The sequence below is a fragment of the Nelumbo nucifera genome, chromosome 8 (genome assembly GCF_055504915.1).
Source record: "Nelumbo nucifera cultivar China Antique chromosome 8, China Antique-T2T, whole genome shotgun sequence".
NCBI lineage: Eukaryota > Viridiplantae > Streptophyta > Magnoliopsida > Proteales > Nelumbonaceae > Nelumbo > Nelumbo nucifera.
In genome coordinates this window covers 11,308,559-11,332,233 of record NC_142656.1, presented here as the reverse complement: position 1 = coordinate 11,332,233, position 23,675 = coordinate 11,308,559, and the positions used below count along the sequence as shown (strand labels likewise).

Here is a 23,675-nt window from a genome sequence, read left to right as displayed (position 1 = left end):
CATAATCCCCAAGGAGAGCTGTTTTTTATTGTGAGAAACGTTGTCAGAATCGGACCTGAGTAACGGACAGACATCCAAGAACGACCATTCAAACTCACATATGAAGATTAAGATGAATAGAGAAATTTAGGGGAGGTTTATAATGGATTGTTTTTCTGAACCAAATTGGAAATTCTTTCACTTTGTTTTGAAAAACAAATTCAACATTCAAGAACAGGTACTGTTTTATCGTTGAGGTGGCATAGCTTAGAAAATAGAAACAATAAAATCAGAAACATTCGTGTTTTATTTTCTATCAAACCAAGCATAACCTTACAGAATCATTTCTCTTATTCACAAATCGATATGAATGTTTAAAGCACAAAATGCTTTGCTAATTCCCAAATACTGTACAGACGTACAGTGCTGCACTAAAGAATCAAACTTAGATGATTCAAAGTTGAAGCATAAATTTCAGTAGCCAATTTTGCCGATGGAGAGAATAGAGAATAGTGCTTTCAATATTCTGCATATGATAGTAGTAAAGCATCAAACGACGATAAAGTCAAAGGCCTCAGCGATGGGAGAAAGACTTGAATTATTGAGATGGCCAAAGCCAAAAAAGTTACAAAATCCAAAAGAACAGAGGAGAGACAGAGACGGTGCTATCACCATCTCTTGCAAATACATATCAATTTCTTGGGAATTCAACAACTGCCGTTTACAATCTTTCTCTTCTAATTAGCCTTTCACCTGCACTTACCATGTGCCTCAGCAAGACTTATCCCCATCTCACAATCACAGAACCCCAAGTAAGGCCAGCTCCGAAACCTGCAGCCACTATTGTATGACCGGACCGCACCATACCACTTCGAACAGCTTCGTCCAATGCCAGGGGTATTGATGCAGCACTAGTATTGCCATAATTAGCCAAATTTGAAATAACCCGGTCTGGTGGGACTGCTAAACGTGTTGCAACAGCATCAATGATCCTTTGATTTGCCTGCATTAACAAGATCTGCATTAAGACAGCTTCAGGAAAGGAGGTCAAGAAAACTGATTTGAAGGATAGCCTATCAGTCCAACTCTTGGCACAGCCCTCCTGGGTGCAGTGTTGCATAGACTACTAAATGGATGAAGGCCCATATTACACAAGCTATAGATTTTAACACTGCATGGATTCTCGAGGGACACACTTCCATGAAATTTTTCCTTTTTCTTAATCTCATTTGACATAAACGGATGCCTATTAAAAAAAAAAAAATTGACATAAACAGACAGCTAATGTAGATAATGACTACCATATTTCATATGGAACGTTAATAAATAATTAACATAAATCAAACACTCTTCCTACAGATATAAGATGCTATAAAACTCATAAATTGATTCAATAATATACATGTTGCAACATGTCACTGGGTTCCTTTTTTTTTTGTATTGCTGAGTTTTCAGAACACGTATCAGATTCTGATTCTCATTTCCGTGTCAATGCAACATTAATGGGATGTCACACTATTGCACGTATATTTCATGGGTATTGGTGATATGGACATCACATTGGGATTTAGAAGGTGTTTTATAATATTTTTGGACTTTTAAATTTTATGTTTAGGTGTATTTTGGTAATTTTATGGTTGAATTATGTTTCAATGTTTATGGCAATAGGATGAGTAAAATAAGATTCAAAGTTTTCTTCGTGCTTTAGTATGGGCAACTCTTTAGTTTTCTCTTTTCTTAGTTCAAGTAGGAATTATTCATCTCCAAGGGCTATACATATGTAATGTCACTGATTTTTTTTTTCTTTCATCTAGAGTGAAAACGGGGGTAACCCCCCCCCCCCAAAAAAAAAAAAAAAGACTAGGGTGAAGGCAGGATTTGATCCCAAGTCTCTGCTACAACCAGCCAGATGCTTTCTTTGCTAGCAAACTAGCTGTCTGGCACCTTTCCAAGTGGTACAGTTCTGATGTATGCTTCTTTCTAACCCTAACTAGTGTTGTCTCCTATACTCTGTTCATATTCTTGCAAGTACCATCAAACTAGCATTTCTCAGAAGTTGTTTCTCCTCTCAAAAACTCTTAAACTTCATCCTAGAAAGTCCTTCTAAGTCTGGTCCAGCATCAATTGGGTCCAGAAGTGCTAGATTTCACTTTTGGAGATTTATCTAAATTACCTGATGAAGCAATAACCAATCAATGTCAGACCCCGTGAGACCAGCTTTTTCCAGGGCAGACTCAATTGACTGTGGCACACACCGAACAGCAAAACGGAATACCTCTTTGCCATTCATCTGGATACAGGAGTAAGATGACCGTCTAGGAGGGAAGTCCACCACTGAACCATTGGAGCCCAGCACATGATCAGTTTCATCATCCCTCGCCATAGCATTTAAGTACCTGCATAATAAACCAGTTGAGAAAAGTCAAAAATGTAATGCAAAATAAATAGTGAAAACCAAAACAGCAAAAATATAAGGATAAAGGCAAGTTCATTTGCTTTTTCCAAAAGACAAGAACAATACTTTCGGCCCTCCCCATCACTATGTAAGTCGAAACTAAATAAGCCATCCTCACTGCCATCACATGCCTGCAAAACAGTTATTCTATCAACATAGAAGTGATGGTCCATTTTCAAATATACACAACGAAGTCCATTTTCCATAAGAAATCTCAAGTATGAAAACTTGCTTGTTCCACCAGAAATCAAGCCACACAAGTAGAGGTAAAACTGTTAATGCTAACAAGAGACAATTTGAGCCAACAGATGGGTGAATACAAAGCATTTTCAAGTCACAATAGTTAGCCAAGTCACTTGGAATTCCTTTTTTTTTTTTTCTTTGGTGGAAATCACTTGGAATCTATGATACCCAGATATGGATACGAACCATGACATGGATATGAACAGGGATACAACTCTCCTTTTCCTAAAATTCTGGACAGATACTGGTAAGGGTATCCCATGTGATATGCTTATAGCATACATTTGTATCTAATTTTTGAAGCTAAGTATCATCTCTATAGATGTATGTCTTGCCAAATTTAATTAAATTTTTTATTGGAAATTTTAATTAAATTTCTAACATGTGCAGATATTTTTATAGTATAATTTGTTAAAACACACCACTGTACATATTTTAAAAGTGTTGATGCTATTGAGTTAGCCTAGAAGTATCCGCGCAGCATCCAGTATCATATCTGGTAAGTATACAGTACAGGTACACTAGGCATGTACAGGTATGGTTTCATAGCTTGGAATCAACAAGAAGAAATCTCCATGTATAATACTTCCACCATGAGAGACCCATGATGGAAGTGCTTCTTGCCTTCCAGACGAAGCAAATCCTTAATGTCTCAAGGCCATTCATTAAGGCCAAAGGTTAACCATTTAGGGTCAATTTGTTTGCAGTGTGAATCTCTTTGCACTGGTGCAAATGCATGGGAGTGTAAATAGGATGGGTGTATTTGCTTCAGAATTGACTTTGTCTTATTTGTCTGGAAGAATTGAATAGGTAATAAAATGATGTGGTCTCAACCTTCAATGAAAGAGAAAGGAAGTAGGAGAAGGGTACCAAATTATCAGGTATAGATCCTAACATTCCAACTCCTTGATAGCTGACTAGAATAACAGAAAACATGATGAAAACAAAATAAACCCTTTGGGATTTGTCATTCCATGCCTGAGCATTAAGTAGGCATAAGATCACAGGTATCCAATTTACAGTAAGCCCAGTAAAACTAAAAAATAAACCATGTACCTGTACTAATACGGCACCTGCAGCATCCCCAAAGAGAATACAAGTTCCTCTATCCGTCCAATCAACATATCGAGAAAGAGCATCAGCACCAATTACTAGAACATTTTGAAACCCACCTCCTGTATTTCAACCAGCATACCTTAATTGTATAGACCATGAGCAGGAGCTAGAAATAAAGTATAATATACCTAAATTACTACTCTAAACAAAATGAATACCTCTGATATGACAAGCAGCTGACACAAGACCCAATACAAACCCACTACATGCAGCTGTAATGTCATAGGCCAAAGGATTTCTTTTACAACCTAGTGCTTTCTGGATCTGTTGTCAAGAGAAGCATATTATGGATTTTTCAGAGGTCTTACAATATGAAAGATGAATGTAGAAGAAAGAAAATGAGATTTAAATCAGGTGTTAAAAATCTTAATCAACCAACATAATCCAATGGAGCTCCAGAAGTCCGGCATTTTATTTCTCATACAGAAGAGTTATTCGTACTGATACAGTAATACACATTTCTAACCATTCTGAAACTCAACATTCTACATTGAACATAAAAAAAAAACTATAATAAAAATAGAAAACAATATCAATGAAGTACTTATTTTTTTAAAAGTAAGATATTATAGTAATAATATAGTCAAAATGTGTTACAACTATAGGCCATGTACACAGTACACCCTTATGTATAGGACCATACAACTTGTTGGCAAGAAATTAACAAGAAAAGAAAACATTCCTATCAAAAAAATCTATACTAAATTCTTCAGTTGATTGTGGGCTGGTTGTGTTTGCTGGCATTGCTGCTTCTTTGGGGCTGGGTGATTTTTAAATCACCTATGTTGTACCCAATGTTTTAAAACACGGAGGCGTGACGTGAGGCGTTCCACTACCTAGAAGCGTGAGGTGTAGTTCAGAACGCAAGAGGCGTAAGCCTCCTTAAGAGGAGGGGGGTTAGAAGGAGAATGAAGAGGAAGGGGGGATCTCATTTTTTCTTTATTTTTAATAAACAACTTTTATATTAAGAAGAATAAAGATGCATAAAGTGCATGAGGAGGCGTAAGCCCCCTAATCTTTTCTTCCCTTACTATCATTTTCTCTTTTTTTTCTTCTCTTTCTTTTTCTTTCCCTTCCCTTTCCTGTTTTTCTCTTTTTTCTTTTTATATCAGATGTGTACGAGGCGCATGAGGCATATGCCTCTAGCACGCCTCATGAAAAAAGTGCAAGAGGCATACGCCTCAGAGGTGTCAGCACCTCTGGCATACGCCTCAGGGCGTTTTGGGAGCGCCTCGCCTGGAGGCGCGCCTCCAGGCGTACACCTCCCACGCCTTTTAAAACACTGGTTGTACCTTCTTCTTTCTTGATTTTTTTTATCAGTAAATTTTATTTTTTATTTATCTTCAAAAAGATCTGTTGAAACCCAGCCCCCTGAACACCTTATGAAGAACAAAGTTTTCCTTTATCTCTGTTTTTTTTTTTGATCAAATTCCTTTATCTCTGTTCAACAACACTAGACTATCAACGTAGGTGCTCTCAAATACTTGAGAATTCCTTTTCCTCCCATATACACCAAAATAGAACCACTGGAACATCCTCCATACAATTTTATCCCTCCTACTAACACCACTGATCTGCCAGCTCCAAGGCTCAAATGGATTGAGGAAAGCAGCCAACCAATCCAAAAGTATTCAGTAGGATGCTCCAAATTCTGAAGGCACTCAGACAGTGCAACAAGAGATGATTGACAGTTTCCAAATCCTCTGAACAAAAGACACACCAGTATCGAACCAATGTCATTCCCCTATGCAGCAATTTGTCCCGGGTAAGACATTTTTCCACTGCTGCAGTCAGTCCAAGCAAAAAAACATGACCTTGGAAGGAGCTCCACCGTGCCAATATCAATGGAGTACATGTCCTAGATTGAAACTACAAATGGACATGAATTCTATGGAACAGTATACTCTATTTATGGAAAAGGAGCCTCTTATCTCTAGAATTTGGTAGTTTTTATTTTTTTGACCTTATTTTGGCATCAGGTGGACACCACCGGAGCATATTGATAGCTCATTTAGGCCATCCTCCTTTTCGCTGCCAAAAGGTAAGGGAAAAATCTTATGGAGACGCACCAGAGCTACAGTTCTATGGACAGTGTGGGAGGAAAGATTGTGGCATCATCATCTACATCAAGGGCTCATTCCTTTCCTTGTTGGACCTCACCAGCCTCTCATATGATTATGATCAAGTAAAATTTTGATAGCAGCTGCTCAGGTAACCAGGTTGGTCAGGTATGGGTGGAGTTATTAGAAATACCCAAAGGAACATTTTGGCAATCTTTTCTGGGCCTATTGGCCATGGCAATTCATTGTAAAAGCCTGTTGGTGGTAGGGGGGCTCAATAGTAGTTTTTTCAGGTGGATTACAAGTAACAAAAATGCCTCTTGGGTTATAGGAATACAGTAAGAGAAAGATGACAGTTGGCTTGGGAGATGAAAGCAACATTCATATGGGCACAAAGATCAGCCAATAACCTAGCAAATAAACTAGTTCGGCAAGGGATAAATTGAAAGTGCAGTTTTGAGGAGTCATTTCCTTGGAGAGTCACATAAACTAAATGCTTGTATAAAGGGTTTGGGTTGATGATGCTAGCCCAAAATTCTAAGAGGGGTGCTTGGCATACTTTGTACTGTAACAGGAATCCTTTTTCAAAAATCAACAAAGTTCACCATTACCAATAGAAAAATGCTATAATTTTTTTTCTAGCAAATAGCAAGTGGTAGAAGCCTTTGATAAAATCACATTTAGGTTGGTACATGGGGTGAAAACAAAGGAGGAATATCACTATTTCTTTACAGATGACTTTGTTAGAGGATGGTGTAATGCCATCAACATCATCTATCCTCTACAACAAGACATACTTCTGCCATCCAAGAATGGAATCTCCCATCTCAAAACAGCATCAAGTTAAATTTTCAAGTGTGCAGTTTAGGAAACCCAGGAAGCTAGGAGGACATACAAGAACTATCAAGATGATATTCTAATGATTGAACTATCAAGATGATATTCTAATGATTTGCTCAGGCCTGATAGGATATGGAATGAGATTGGGCCAACATCTAGGGCATAGAACCCCAAAGGTAGAAGGGGACTCTAAGGTAGTAACTGGATAGAAGTAGGAGACAGACCAAGCACTTGACAATGTAGACAGACCATCATTGAGGTTAGAAGCTCAGCAACTGCATTAAATGCTAGTATGCTAAAACTAAATGGAGAAATGGATCCAAAGATCAGCAAATTCCTTGGAAAATGAACTGGCCAGGGATAATATCAATGGAAATGAGATATATGGGTGTTCAAATCACATTTAGCTTAAAAATAAAATAAAATTTTAATTAATAGAAAAAAGAAAATACATTTCTAAAAAAGGGTGATGAGATAGTCCATTATCATCTTTCCTATACCAGCAACAATTCTTTTAATATTTCTGGATTTGTCCTCAGAGAGCCTCCTGTTTCTCTCCTTTCATAATCTCCAGAATATTGCAAATGGAATACAGCTCCAGCAAAGTGGGGTTCAAATAATATGAGTTGAAAGTTAGTAATGCCATAATTGGTTGGTGAAGGCTAATTGGGGCTGGCCCTTGGGTTTATCAATTTCCAAGACTGGTGATGACTTTTATCAGTTTCTAGGTAGGCACTGACTGAAAAGCAGCAATCTAGAGTCCCTAGGCTCAAGCTGGTGCAAAGAAAATAAAAGAAACTGTGTATACTCAAGAAGAGAAAAGGAAAGAAGAAAGGGAAAATAAGAAAGAAAACAAAAAACAAAGAAAAGACAGAAAAATATCTAAGCTGATTAAATTATGACATCCATATTTTCATTATAAATTAATGAAATAAATTAAGGCCAACTGCAAATCACATAACTTAGGGAAATCACATATGTGGTTTAGATGCTTTCTCTTCTCTTCCCCATCTTGTGACAAACATAGAAAGTTCTCTCCCAGATACCTGTACGGCTGTACATGGATGCCATGCCATGTTTGCACCATGCCCACCCAAATCCTTACCATATTTGAGCTCAGGAGTCTATCAACAACTCCATTATGCAATGAAACTACTTAATCTCAATCGATCAATCAAGCAGCTCACAATAAAGTTCCTCATCCCCTTTTCCTGTGTCTGAAGTTCTGCCCTCATCTAGGAAAGAAGGGTAAGTGCCATTACCCAATGATGGATCTGCCTTTTTTTTTGTTTTGCTGACAGGGTGCACATTGTTTCCTGAATACAGTTTTGGAAACAATTTTAATGAATTACTTTATCATTCTTCAAAGAATTTGGGGTCTTGAAAGGGGTAGACTGGATATGAACCTAACCTTTTGCACATTTTTTTTTCTTTTTTGCACAAAGTGGCTGCTCTCAGAAAAGGGTAATTTAGATAATATTAATTATATATAATTAAGGGGGCAACTTTTTTGGACAGAGATAATATAATCCAAATTTTGGCTATCCAAGGAACCCTACCATCTCAGCATCACATGGACACTTTGATTACACTGATGGACAATGAGAAATGTTTTTTCTTACATAAGCTAGTTGACATGAAGCATATATTAGGAGCAAAACAACAACTACAATTTCATTTTTTATTTATGTGTCTTTGATTAATTTTATGATGCCCTAAAACAATAGCTTCATACCTGAGGTGCACTGCCAAAAAGATCATCCGGAGTAGATGTGCACATCAAAACTAGGTCCACATCGTCAGGATCAACTTCAGCCATCTGAAGAGCTTTCTTTGCTGCCTCCACGGCCAACCCTGTCAATCTATCTTTCCCTACCAAGACATAAGTAAAACCAGATATGGGTATATATTTACAGGGGTACAATGACCTAACAGAAAAATAATTCATCAACTAAATCAATTAAATAATGAACTAGGAAAGTCTTTTTTTTTATCAGTAGAATGAATTAGGAAAGTTTCTTCATAAATACCACCAACTCCAATTCCAAACATTCAGGAGAAATGTGTTCCATGCATCTAAGGGACTCAACAGCAGAATACACATACAAGTGGTTCAACCATGCATCAGACTGATATCTGGTTTAAATATTCTACCTGGTTAAAAATAACTAATGACATCCTTACACCCCCTGCAAGCTTGGAAAGCTTCAACCACACTACCAACACATTTTTCTTATCTTTATAAATGAGCTTCATGAAGAAGGAGATTACCTGAAAGAACTCGTCGATTACGAATGCCAGTTCGAACAGATATCCATTCATCAGAAGTTTCGACAATTTTTGCAAGATCATCATTGGAAATCATAAGGTTTGGTGTTGCAGATCCACATCCAACCAGCTTGCAACCTTTATTTACAAATCTGTGGGATGGGAAGCACTTGTCAAACATAGAAATTTAAAAGAATAACTTTACTTAAAAGAAACATTTTCGGCCCTAAAAAGGAATTTCCAGTTCTTTCTAAACAATTAAATTAATAGGTTCCAGTGACATGCATTGCCCCCATAGCCTAGGTGGCTTAAATGGGCCTAGCCAATCCCTATTTCCATTTGCAAATTATGGAATTCAGGATAGTTACAAAGAAAATAGAATTTGACATAAATATCAGTCATTAAAAAATGAAACATTTCTTTTTTGGTAAGGATAATGTGAAACTTTTTTATTTTCAAGAATTGGCACTTTGCATGCGTAAATAGTCATCTTTTACTAGTGTTTTCTCCTTATATTTCCCTACATTGTGGTGCATGTGTCGTAACAACTTTAACACCTTGACATGAAATTATTATTTTTCAACAACAGCTCACATAGAATATAAGAAAACATTACACTTAAGCAAAGCAGTGCAAATCTGGCCAACTTGAACAAGAAATCAAAACAGTAATGTAATGAGCTGGCCAAAAGACAGACAAGATTAAAAAGCTCACAAGATGTCATCACTGTCGAGGTGTATAAGCAATTCCAAGTGACAGTGGAGTGCCTAGTCACTTAACTCACTAATTTTATATACCAATAAGCATGCACACAAATTGAAAATTAGCAATGCTTTTTTCTACAACATTAGATTTCCTCTCAAAAATCAAAATACATGGTAAATCATCATTATTTGAAGGAGAATAGCATTTTAAATCTATTAACTTTAAAATTTCAAACACAAATCTAATATAAAATAAGTATTTAATAGAAAAATTACATGTTGAAGAATTACTACAACTAATATACTAATAAAAATTTAAAAGAGAAAAAGTAATAAAAAGGAAGAAAACAAGAGGTGGATCCCCTATTTTATTCAATTTTAGAGAGAAAATAATTGTAGAAAAAATAAGAATCCTCTTTTATCTCTCTCTGCTTTGTCTTCTTTTCTCAGAATCATTAAATCTTGTGTTATCCTTTAAATAGTAAAATCCTAGAATAAATCATAAATAATATATATGATATTGATATGACGTATCAAAACACATTAATAAAATGCAGCCATAGTAATATAGTAATAATACTACAAATTTACAATGAGGTGCATGCCTTGTGACTTGTGAGCTAGGCAGGCACCTAGGAGTTTGGATGGGCTCGCCACAGAGCATGCCCCACAGGTTCCCCACAGCCCTTCCCCCTCGGGCATTGGGAACATCTCCCTTGCTTGTCATGGGGAGATGTTCCCAATTCATAGGAGGGATGGGCTGTGGGGTGCATTCTATGGGGAGCTCATCCCATCTCGGCACCTAGTAATCTGGAACCTAAATCCCATTCTTATCAATCTACAGCAATCATTATGTGGGCTCCCCACAGAGCATGCCCCACAGGTTCCCCACAGCCCATCCCCCTCGGGCATTGGGAACATCTCCCTTGCTTGTCATGGGGAGATGTTCCCAATTCACAGGAGGGATGGGCTGTGGGGTGCATTCTATGGAGAGCTCATCCCATCTCGGCACCTAGTAATCTGGAACCTAAACCCCATTCTTATCAATCTACAGCAATCATTATGATATAGCCCCTCAAAATAACTGAAAACCATTTGCTGATCTTTTGATCCATTGGGAAGTGGTTCTAAATTCCCTTGCCAGGTAATGAGCCTCCTTTTGTTTTATTTGTCATTTTTTCTTCCTTGATTTTACCACTTATTTAGTTATTTTCATTTTCTTTGGTGATAGAAAAAAATAAACCTTAGTCATCAGTAGAAACTTAAAGCAGAAATCAACCTTAGTCATCAGTAGAGAAAAAGGCAACAAAGACAAATATAAAAATTGAATCATCACTAAACAACAGTAATTGTATGTGAGTGAGAATGATAACAAACAGATACTGACACAATATTGAATCAGCAGGACACCAATTAGTCCCTTACCCCATGGAACATTACCAAGCATTATAAGATTTCCTCACTCTGATTCAACCTTACATCCATCATATAACAGCACACAAAGAGGAAGTGACATGACAAAGGACCACTCTATAAAAGTAAAACATGAACTCTATTGTGGGAACTTCATCATACAAAGCAGTGAATTAAAAGTTTCATTGAACCAAATTAATTTGCCTTTTTAATAACTAAAAGTAGCTAGGCTGAAAAATTATAAGACTAAAATTAAACAAAAACATGGTGACAGGATTTATAAAATTAATATATTATTTTCCATCAAGAATCATATGATTAAAAAACCTCAACACTAACTATAGTCCAGTTTCAGCCACTATTAGTTTCAGAATACATGGTGAGAAAGTAGACCATAGGTCCAAATCAACCAACTAGGTAGAAATCCTTCTCTTCAAGTACTGGACTGCAGTACTTTATTGGAGTATGACATTCATGTTGATTGTCTTCAACGCAATCATGGGCTCATGGAAAACAACCAATCACTATACCAATCAATTCAAACATTCAAAACTTAATGAAACCAAACATTCCACCAACTTTTTATGAGATTAATCCATTAATCATAACCAATATGATTTTTGAATTTAAAGACCACCTAATCCTCTTCCATAAGCTTTTTGGAGGAGACAACTTCAAATTTCTACCACAAGGATGAATAACAAGGGGGAAAGGGGGAGAAGGACAGAGAAAGGATCCCCTTCTCTAATACCTCAAAATGCCTTGAAGAAACCTTTTGATAGACCTATTCAACAAGGTGGAGAATTGAAGCAGAACGCCCTGAAATCCATTTGATCCAATGATCCTCAAATCCCATCTTATTCCATTTAAGAAGCTACCAACCTACATGATCATAGCCTTCTCTAAATCCACCTTATAAACAAACCTTTCACAAAAGCACCTTAAGGGGGGACATGATTGAATTAAAACCTCTCTAAGCCAGAGAGAGTCAACACTTCAAAAATAATATCATAGAGACTAGTCACAAAAGCTAATTTATCCCTGTTAAAGAAATTTGGTGCAAGCCTATTCCACCTCGGGTTGGGAATTTTTGCTGGGAAACCTTTTTGGAAAGAATCAACACCTGTGATCTTCTTCAAAGAAAAATACCCAAGAATTGTCTATCCCCACACAGGTGTGTTCTTTGCAAAGCTGATAGAGAGACTGGATACCACTTATTAATGCCTTGTCATCATGCAACATCTATTTGGGCTTGGGCTTTGTCCATCTTTGAGTGTAGCTGGATCCCCCCCTCCGAATGTGCAGAGTTTATTTTCCCTATCTTTTTTCAGTTGGCCTGCAAAGAGGGGTAGGATCAAGTGGAGTGTTAGGACTGCTGTATGTTGGGTCTTTGTGGGAAGAAAGAAACTCCAGAATCTTCTCGGAAAAGGAGAGGGAAGCTGAGAACTTCATGGAGATGATCCACTTAAGGGTAGTGCACTGGCTGAAATCCATGGATTTGTCTTCAGACTTTTCTGTGGATGTTTTGTTGAGAAATTGGAAAGAAATAGCAAAATCAGTCCAGGTCAAGAGGGTCATTAGTCCTTCTTGGATCACCCCTTCTGCTGGGTATATAAAGTTAAACTTTGATGGCAGCAGCATTGGGAATCCAGAACAATCAGGAATTGGAGGGGTTTTCAGAAATGAGGAAGGAAATACTATAGCCCTTTTCTCTGGTCCAATTGGAGAGGGTGACCCTCTCAGGGCTGAGATATCAGCAGCCCTGGAAGGGATCCAAAGAGCAAGAGAACTGGATATTAGGAGACTGATTCTTGAAGGAGATTTGGAGATAGTAGTAAGTTGGTTAAAGGAAGACAAGCCTGGTTTGTGGAAATACAACAATGAGAGGAAAAATTTTAAATGGCTGGCAAAGGATATTGAAGTTAAGTACAGCTGGGTTAAAAGAACTGCAAATGCCTTTGCTGACGGGCTAGCTAAGCAAGGGGTGTATAGGGATTCATTGTTTTGGGCTTCTTTCTAATTCTGTTTTTTGCTTGTGGGGAAGTTAAGACAGTTTACCTCCCTCTGTTTGATTGTAATACCTCCTAATTAATTCCAATGAAATTCTGTTATTGATCGGAAAAAAAGGAAAATGAATCTTTATTTATAAAAGGAAAAAGGATACAATCAGTCAATCATATTTGATAAGGTATAACCAACCCATATACAACCAAACAACAACCATCCACACCAACACTAGTACACTACCCAAACAGAAATTTCCACCAACACAAGGCCCTCAAGAAAACATAAAAAGGAACTGACAAAAACCCTAACTCCAAACCCCACCAACACAGACCCTAACAGAACAAACCTACACTCCCAACCAAAGAATACAAGTCAATTCTTAAAATCTAAAGCCCCAAACTTTTCTCCAACACAACTACACCTTACCCACCATATCCTTTTTTTATAGATAACCAGAAACTTTGATTAATTAGAAATTAAATAGTATCAAGACTCTCAACCCAAGCCAAATACACAATAATCTTATGAGTACATCTTATCCCATAAAAGTTGCTCCCTAGTTGCCCCTTGCTTGGCTAAGGAGCTTGCCAGTGCATTTCTTGACTTGTTAACCCACTTAAAAGTGGCCTCAACCTCTCTTGCTATCCTTCTGATTTCCCTTATTACATGTTAACCCACCCACCATATCCTTTAACAAGATAGTCACCAGACCCCACTGACATAACTCTGAATCACCTTTAAACTTGAAAGGATTCTCACTTAAACTTTGGAGGGGAAGGAGGAAGATGAAATTGCAGACACTTTTTGTTGCTTGGTAGCTCCTTGGCCATTGAAATATCTGGGATTACTAAACAGGTATTACTCTTAACTTTTGAGATTATAATCATAAAACAAACATTACTAAACTAAATTATTCAGTTTGAGTTAAAATATTAATTTCTTTTTATTATTTTCTTATTCGTTAGGGTTCAATCAACATGTATGCTGTCTTGAACTCTTGAATACACTGATAAGCAAGGAAGAACTCAAAATTTTGTCCAATCAACACATATTGATTACTTTCTTCTCTATCTTTTCTAGGAAAAAATAGGGGTTCAGCCCCTCTATTTTTTTTTAAATTTCTTTTATTTCTTCCATTTTTCATGAATATGTTGAATTTTTATTTTTTAAATGAAGTTTGTACCATTTTTATGAAGATTATAGATAATTTCTAGTGAAAGATGGTTGCTGCTTGCTTAGGAACCTAGGGAATTACCCTAGGATTCATTAAAAAAATCCACCACCTAGGTGACTAGGAGTCCACGACAAGGCGCCCCCTGTCACCTAGCCTCGCTTGGCACCTTGAAAACCATGGCTTGCATTTCAAGTTGAGATGAACTAAAGAAACTAAGAAAAGGCAACCACCAAGGATGCAAAGACTAAAACTTGGAAGCATAATTACCTGCAGTCTACAGATAATGGAAACTGAAAAATGAACACTCACTTCATGTGTAGACAAATGCATGTTTGTATGCATATACACAAGCATGCATGCATACAACATACATATATATGAGACGCTTTCACATGGAAAACTCTAGATTGTTAAATTGTCTCATCTCTGTCACTTACAATTGATGCTTACTAACATGCATTTGAGGGGACTATCCAACCACTGGTTTTTGGCTTTAATAGACTTACAGGCATTGAAATCCTAGAATCAACAATTAGTGAAAATACAGAGAACTAGATGTAACTGTCATTCAACCATTTGACTGGGTGCCATTTGGAAGATTTTTTTTTTTTTTTGAGTAAAGGTTGGTTTCATTAAAACAGCAGGAAGAACATGAGCAGATGTACTGCACAGAAGAACGAAAACTCAAACAGCAAAAAAAAAAGGATTACAAGGGGGAAAGCCTATAGATTTTCTATTCTTGCTCCAATTTTAGATAATCCATCTGCGATATGATTCAACTCCCTCGGTATCCACAGCAGGTTTGCATTTATATTTTCCAAGGAGTCTCTTGCCTCAGCCAGACAATGACTCAACCTCCAAGGGCCCCCCTCCTTGTCCTTCAGCCATTTGATAATATAAGCAGAATCTCCTACAATAGATAAGTTCTGAATGCCCAATCTTTTTATTATTCTGATTCCAGTGAGAGCAGCCATAACTTCAGCCTTTGTTGAGTTGGCATTACCTATTGGGCCACTAAAAACCCAACAGATAAGTTCTGAATGCCCAATCTTTTTATTATTCTGATTCCAGTGAGAGCAGCCATAACTTCAGCCTTTGTTGAGTTGGCATTTCCTATTGGGCCACTAAAAACCCAACAGATATTACCCAGATCATCCCTCAAAATACCCCCTATCCCAGCTACACCAGGATTGCCTGCAGCACTTCCATCAAAGTTTAAAGTCATCCCTCCTTCATTATGCGGTGTCTGTATTCTCTGGATTGGTTGAGGGTAGGTTGGAAGAAACAGGATTGTTTGGATATTTCTGTTAAGGTCATTGAGAGAGAGTCCTTGGAACAGCTCAGAATTAACAGTCCAGAAATTACAATGAAAGGAGATATCTGAGATTAGTTCTTCAAGAGATCTGCTTTTGTTGTCAAATAAGTGCCTGTTTCTTTCCTCCCAAATTCCCCACAATACTGCATGTGACACCGTATGCCAGTACAATTTACCTCTTCTGCTTAGGCCCGAACCATGCCACTGATGGAGAAACTCCTGAATATGCTTTGGAAAGACCCAACTGTATCCAGTCAGGTTTAAGAAATGACACCAGATCTTTTTAAAGAAATTGCAATGAATATGTAGATGATCAGCTGATGCACCTTCTCTTAGGCAAAGCAAACAGGCATGAGGACAAATATATGATCTTCCCAGACCTTTTTTCTGAAGGTCACAGGTATTTATTCTCTGTAGGCACGCTTCCCAAACAAAGAAACAGACTCTTAACAGAATATGACTGCTCCAGATCTTCTTGAAAGGGAAAGAGGAACTCTGTTCACCTGCAATTAGAGCCTTGAACATAGATTTGGAAGAGAAATCACCATTTGGGTGGAGGGTCCAAGTCCACACTCGGGTATCAATGGAATGAGGGGAAGTGTAGACTTCTTTAATGGTATGAAAGAGGTCCAAAAGGTCTGAAATCTCTATGTCCCTGTTCAGGTTCAAGTTGTTATTGGCAGGTATATCTAGGATACAAGAGGAGACAGTTGAATCTTGGTCTAAGGAAAGGTTGAAGATTCTAGGGAAGGATTCTGCTAGGGTGGTGGTGTTCCCCCACCAGAGATCTTTTCAGAATTTTATTTTATTACCATTTCCCACTTTAAGTCTAATGAAAGGAAGGAAAGAAGAGTGAGAAGAGGCTATACCTTTCCAAGGATTTGAATTCTTTACCTGGTTCAAATGAAGATCACTGTCCCACCCATTTGTGCTTGTTCCATATTTGCTAGAGATGACAGCTGCCCAAAGAGCATTGGACTTTATAGGAAATCTCCACAGCCATTTGCTCAAGAGAGATGTATTTTTCTCTTTTAGATGTCCAACTCCCAATCCTCCCTCCTCCTTCGGCTTACTCACTTGATCTCAACTTACCAAGTGGTTTCTTTTCTCCCCTCCTCCATCCCGAAGAAAGTTTCTTTGGATTTTCTCTAAGAGGTTTCTCACTTTAGATGGAATTTGGAAGACAGAAAGGTAATAGATTGGTAATTTTGCTAGAGAGGCCTTTAAGAGAATGAGCCTGCCCCCTTTTGATAGATAGCATTTTTTTCCAGGAAGCTAGTTTCTTTTCACACTTCACCACTGGCCCCCAAAAGCTTAGGGTTCTTGGGTTGCCTCCAAGGGGCATTCCTAAATAGGAAATAGTGAGGTTTTCCATTTTATAGTCCAGTACAGATTTGAAGATCTCTAGGAGATCCTCTTCAACTGAGTTTATGGGTACAATGCTGGTTTTGCTAAAATTGACCCTCAACCCAGTGACTGATTCGAAAACTTCAATTACCCTTTCCACATTAGAGATGTTTTCCAAGGAAGCATCCAAGAATAAGATGATGTCGTCAACAAATTGCAAATGAGAAATCTGAACCAAATCTCCCCCCACTTCAAAGCCCTTAACCAAGCTTAGTAGTTTGGCTTTGCCAAAAAGAAAATTGAAGATATCCACCACCAGGGTAAAAAGGAGAGGAGAAAGTGGACAACCTTGTCTAAGCCCTCAACTAGCCTTGAAATAGCCCTTAGGCTCTCCATTTAGGAGCATTGAGAACCAAGATGAACCAATACATCCTTTGATCCACTTGACCCATCTACTGCCGAAGCCTCTCAATCTCAAGCAATCCAAGATACAATCCCAGTCAACTTGTCGTAGGCCTTTTCAAGGTCTAACACTCTAACTTGACTAGTACCCCTGGCTTCCCAAGAGCCTTTTTGTCTTCTACACATTCATTTGCAATTAAAATACTATCCACTATTTGTCTTCCTTTAACAAAGACAAGCTGATTTGGAGAAATCAGATCTCCTAGAACTTCTTTCAGTCTTCTTGCTAGAACTTTCGCCAAAATTTTGTAGACACACCCTACCAAACTTATTGGCCTAAAGTCCTTAACTTCCAAAATTCCCCCTTTCTTTGGAAATAAGCACAGAAAGGCTGAGTTTAAGCCTTTGTTTACAATGGCAGAGGAGTAAAACTCCCTAAAAAACTTTAGCAGGTCTTCTTTAACAATATCCCAATATTTTTGAAAGAAGAATAATGAGAAACCATCTGGGGCAGGTGCCCTATCTCCATCCATGCTGAAGACTGCCTCTTTGATTTCTATTTGTTCAAAGCTTCTTTTCAACCAGGCTTTCTTGTCTAACAACAAGGTCGATCCTTCCCATCTGCTCAATCTGAATCTGCACTGGCTTTCCTTAGAGTATAGGCACTTAAAGTAGGAGAGGAAGGCTTCTGTGATTTCTTCAGAACTTTCCACTTCTCTTTGGTTCACTGTTATTTTGGATATGAAGTTTTTCCTATGTCTTCCTGAAGAATAACCATGGAAAAATCTGGAATTGTTGTCTCCTTCTTTCAGCCATCTCACTCTTGACCTCTGCCTCCAATAAATTTCCTCCTTTCTGACTACCTTTTCCCAAGATTTCTTCTGCCAAATTCATCTAAAGTGCCATTTTGCTCTTTTACATCTAATTCATCCAATTCTGTGAGCATCCTCCTTTTCTCATCTTCAAAGGCTCTATATTGTTCTTTTCCCCAAGATTTCAACTTCCTATTCAGGAATTTTAATTTTTGTAAAAGCCTGAATCCAGCCCATCCCTCTACTTCACACTCCTCCCACCAACCAGCTACCAGCTTCTTAAAATCCTTGTGAGAGGTCCACCATTTTTCTAGTCTAAAAGGGGGCTTTCCTCTTGTAATTAGGTCAGTGTTCAGCTTAATGGGCCAATGGTCTGAATTACAACGATGACAAATGTCTTGGGTTAGGTTGGGAAATCTTTCCACCCAGTCCTGGGATAAAAGAAACCTATTAAGTCTGCAGCTAACTGTGATTTCCTGCATATTTAACCAGGGATATTGACCATTCTTGAGAGGAATGTCACAAAGGTTATATCTGGAAATGAAGCTGGAAAATTTTCTCAAGCTTCTTGTTGGAGCTATACCATTGGAGTGTTCTTGGCTGAACCTTATTACATTAGAGTCTCCTGCTACACACCAAGGAATTCCTTCATCCTCATGCAAAGAGTCTAATTCCTCCCAGAATCTCTCTCTCTCTCTCTCTCTCTCTCTCTCTCTCTCTCTCTCTGGGGATTTGGGACCATACACCCTGTTAGAATCCAATTGAACCCGTCTTTTGTATTGGTGAATAAGACTGAGACTGAGAAATCTCCTCTATCAATTTCCATTATGGAAATTCCCTTATTCACTCTATTGTCCCCTGAGTTCCGATCCATTAAATCCCATTGTAGCCTTTTGAGTTCCCTTTTAGGTCCCTTTTTTCTCTCTTTTCCTGTGTTCCCTTGTTTTTGGCGTGATCTTTCTCTCCTAGCCCCTGTTTTTCTCCAGTTTGCCCTCTTCTTTCAATCCCTAGTGAACTAATTATTTTTTATCGTTTATTTTTGCTCTTTCTAGATCCTATGAAACCTTTCTTCCAAAGCTATTTGGCATAGTTATCTGATGATCTTCCACTTTCTCTAGGTGGGACAGCTCTCCATTCGAACCTGAAAGACAAGAGAGACGAAAAATGATGAGAGGTTTTAGAATGTTCAGAAACTTGGGGGTAAGAGAACCTGAAGCAAATGGGGCGGAAGAGGTCCTGGGAGACGGAAGGCTGGTGTGGCAAGAGTTGGGAGAGCAAGCTGGTGATTCTCTTCCTTGTCTACAAATGAGGCTGTCCGAGTCTGAAAATTTCCCGTACTCTAGATTGATCGGTTGGGTTTGTTCTAGAATCTCCACACTTCCCCAGATTTCCTTCCCTGCAAAAAGTTTTTGTGCCCTTTCAAGCGCTTTCTCTTGAGGATCTGCTTCGCTTTCTATTGCATAGGGGCTGTTATCGTCCCCTGAATCATCTTCTTCATAGCCAGAAGAGCCATTAGAGCTGGTTGAAGGGGTTGGAGCTCTGAAAGCATTTCCTTTTTATCGACCCAAGCTGGGGGGTCTCAGGCACTGGTTGCCCAAAGAAAGAGGGAGTCTCCGGTGGGCTCGAGAGGGAAGGGTCCAAGTGCAAAGGAGGGTTATGGGCCTCTAGTGGACAGCCCAAAACTTTAAACCTGTTGGAGTTCGGGTCGGGCTTTGGAGCCTGGGTCTTGGGGGGGGGGGGGGGTTCTTTGAAAAATTGGACACCTTTCTAAAGGGATATCGAACCTTTCCAGAATCAGCCTTCTTTTTAAACACCTGCTCCTCTCTAGCCTTTAAAGGTAAACTTCCCACCTGAGTTTATGCTCTGAGTCCCACCACCGACTTAACTTCTTTCTTATGGCTCCTGCTTGAACTATCACGCATTTAAACAATAAGGGAGAGATTGCCACACGGTAGTTTGTCATTAGAGCGAGTTGACTCAGTCTATGGGGGAGGGAACTTGTTTGCCTTCTCCGTCTCCAAGGAGAGGTAGAACCGGACATTTCTGTCAAGGTGGGGTACTGATTTGGGAATAGCATGGATTCCCCAGTTTCTTACTTTGATTATGGCAAAGCTCAAGTTGGTGTGGTTCAACGAATCAAGATCTAAATCCTTCAAGCCACCGCATAAATCTCCTATCAACGAGAAAGTCTCCTTCGTCCAAAGGTGGAAAGGGAGACCTCTTATCCTTACCCAACCATTGAATCTCAGGGAGTCTGGGGCTGCATTTACCGTCAGTCACCACCTTTCTAACTTTACCCAATCGCTGTAAACCGGAACTAAGTCCTGTTTCACCCAAGCCCAAACCAGCTCTTCTGTAGGGGCAAAACCCACTGCTCTATTGTCTTCAGACGGGAAAAGCACCAACAGGGCGTCAAAGTGCAAATTTGCAGACAAGCCTAGTTCTACTTCTTTCTAGCTTAAGGGATGAGGCTAAGTGCAGACAAATGCAAATTTCAAATTTCTGAAGGGTTTGTTGCGATGGACGACAATGAAAGCTGAACCTCCTGCCCTGATGATCCTATTTTTGGGTTCTAGGGGGGAAAGAGATTCAGCGAGAGGTCTTTGGTACCAGGGACCGGTCTATTGGTACAAAAGTAGTTTAACAACTATAAAAAAGTCCTCCAACCTCCATTGGTTGGTTCTTCAGGAATACAAATACTTCTTGGCCTTTCTGATTTTTCCCAACTACTTAGACAAACAAATCTACCCCAACTATTTTCTTTGAGTTGTAAAGAAAGGACTCTTCCTTTGGTCACTCTCTTGTTGTCCGCAAAGTGTCTTCACTGCTTTTTCACGATTTCTTGGATGAATGTCTCGGTCCATTGGAGATCCGCCTGCAGCAGAAGGATTCGTGACCAAGCTCCCCTTCCTCTTTCTATCACTACAATCTTGTCTTCTTGATTGCCACTTCTTCTTTCTAGTTCAAAGGTCTTTGAGCCAACTACTATGAACCTCTTTTCCATCTCGATTCTTTCTAGTTCTGATTCTTCTCTTATTCTTTCTAAGATTGTCACCGGTCACCGGTGTTAACAGTCCCACATAACTAGGAGTTAGAGAAGACTGCAAATACGTTATTGGGATAAAGAAAGAAAGGCAGACCCTACAACCCCATTGACTGAAGAGATTTCACATTGCTGCTTTTTCTGCAAGGTGGTGTCCACTTTTTTTTGGAAGAATAAGGTATGGTAATTCATTCAAAAGGAAATCAAATACAAAACCCTGTACAATGAGATTCTATACCAGGAAGGAAACAGACCCAATACACCCAACTTAAAAATAACAAAACAACTATTTATTTCTTACAAAAAGAAAATCTTGATAAAAAAAAGAAGTTGTGTGTCTATTTCTGAATAGAGAGTGGTTTGCCATTTCTTTCACACCTCTTCATTTGTTCTCTGACACCCTTAAAAAATTCTGTTATTTCTGTCACACCATACTGCCAAGAAAACTGTTGAGGATGTCCCAAACTACTTTTCCAGCTTTGCTTAGTCCCCTTATGTACCAAGCTCCTAAGAATTCCTTCACACCATCCAGGAAACACAGTTTCACTCCAAAAAACTGCAATAGTCTTACTCAAATACAGTAGACAAAATCACAATGAAGCAACAGATGACTAGAAGTTTCCACAAAACCAGTACACATGGGAAATCCCATGTCCACCAGCTCTAGCCTCTTTTGACTAGATTATCCCTGGTCAAAATCTTATCCAGCACCGCTGACCAGACAAAAAAAAAAGCCAATTTGGATGGTAGTGCCCACTTGGAGAGCTTACAAGCATTAAGCAAGGTTTGGTGAAAATCCAGAGAGCCAAAACTATCTTTCAACCTCTTACATGGCTCTCCATTGGAGTTTCTTTTAGTGGTTTCTTCAAAGCAGCTCAACTGAAACAGCTCAACCAAAGGTTAAACTCTCTCAAATGGGGCCTGGATCTCACCTTAAGCTTCTTTTTGTAGCTTAAGCCCAGCTCCCCATGTTTTTCCTTTTAAATTTTTTTGTATAATGACAAAAAATGTCCTTTTTGGGGGGCTTCTTTTCTTTCAATTAGATTCCTTTTAAGCCATGGCATCTTCTTAACGACAAAAGAATCTAATTGCTAACCAAACATTGCTTAACTGTTTTCAGTTGTTACACCTTTTACAATTGTTAAGCGGTTCAACTTACGCTTAACCCCTTCCAAAGGAGTCCTAAATTTGAGCTCCAAACAGTTATTCAGAGATAAAGTACTTACACAAGGACTTTCCATCAAAGAGTCATGTACACTTCAAATGCAGAACAGCGCTTCCATCAAAATAAGCATAAATGAAGTAAACTTGAAATTGAACTAAACTTCAGCAAAATAAATACAAATGAAAGAAGTAAACTTGTAATTGAACTAATACAAAGGATAACCCCACTCCATGCCTCAAAAGGAGCAGCTTTTGTAGATCTAGATCCGTAATCAAAATCAAATACAATTTTCAGGGAAACTCCCAAGTAAAGCAAACCAGCAAGCAATATAACATTTGTAGGTTCAAAAGAAAGCTGAAATCCCCTTTAACAAAAGCAGTCATCTATCAGAATTCCTCCATAAAAGTGCATGACGACATCAGTGGCACTAAAACAAGTGACCAATAAGTTCTAGTCAATACTTCTCTACTCAAAGCCATATGGTGACAATAACTTTACTTTCTTTTTTATGGGATGCAGAAATATCTACAACGTCTATTGTAAACTAACATGGTTATAAATTCTTAACCAACGAGGACCTAAAAATAAACAGAAGAAAAACGCACCTTGGCACTCGAGATTCAGAAGGGGAAACCGCAGAAGCATGCTTCTCTACGCCTTCAACAGCGCTACAGCTAAGTACCCTTATAATAATCCTCTCAAATGGGCAGAACCCAGATCGAGAAACGCCGAAAGAAGGCAGACTTTTCCGTCTAAGACTTGGAATAGGAGAAGAAATGAAGCCAGATGCATTGGCCATTTACAGCAAGCACGCAGATACAGCAAGAGCTCAGAGAGGAGGGAGGGAGAACAGTTGCACAAGGGGAAGCAGAAGAAGAGATAGCTCAAGATCTCTGGATAACAGAAATGTCAAAGGGAGAGAAACAGAAGAAGGGAATGAGAAGCAGAGATACACAGTTGATACTTTCTCGAATCTCCGGAGGGTCCGAAGGAGATGGACTGTAACAGCAACTCAAGGGGAGGAAACTCCAATGCATTGGATTAAAAAAGGCTTAATAGCACTTGAGATACTCTTCCATCACCGTTTCAGGCACCAAGGCCGCACGGGCTGTGTTGTTCTTTCTGTGACTTAAGAATCGGTGACCTGAGCGAGCTACCCTGTTGACGAAGAGAACGGATTGACGGAAATCCAGGGCTGAGGGCAGGTTTTCGAATTTCGAGGCTACTTATAGATGGGAAACCAGCGGTCTCTCCCTGAAGCCAGAGATCTATGAAAGAGGATCCGTGTGCTGATATTGGTATTAACGCTCGCGCTCAGCGGTCTGGGCGGAT

The 23,675-nt window shown here is 38.8% G+C and overlaps 1 protein-coding gene across 2 annotated transcripts; it reads right to left on the bottom strand.

Annotated features, from left to right (window-relative positions):
- Positions 1 to 543: 543 nt before the first annotated feature.
- Positions 544 to 23,675, bottom strand: LOC104592246 (beta-ketoacyl-[acyl-carrier-protein] synthase III A, chloroplastic-like). 2 transcript variants are annotated; one of them, XM_010251485.3, is made up of 8 exons: positions 22,949 to 23,675; positions 8,965 to 9,113; positions 8,429 to 8,565; positions 3,952 to 4,057; positions 3,734 to 3,852; positions 2,501 to 2,565; positions 2,153 to 2,375; positions 544 to 982 (listed from the first exon to the last, which is right to left on the bottom strand). In XM_010251485.3, exons 1-8 carry the CDS (start codon positions 23,140 to 23,142, stop codon positions 761 to 763), a joined length of 1,215 nt encoding a protein of 404 aa, XP_010249787.1. In that variant the 5' UTR covers positions 23,143 to 23,675; the 3' UTR covers positions 544 to 760. The 2 variants fall into 2 exon arrangements, with proteins under 2 accessions (XP_010249787.1, XP_010249788.1); XM_010251486.3 differs by having other exon boundaries at positions 2,255 to 2,375.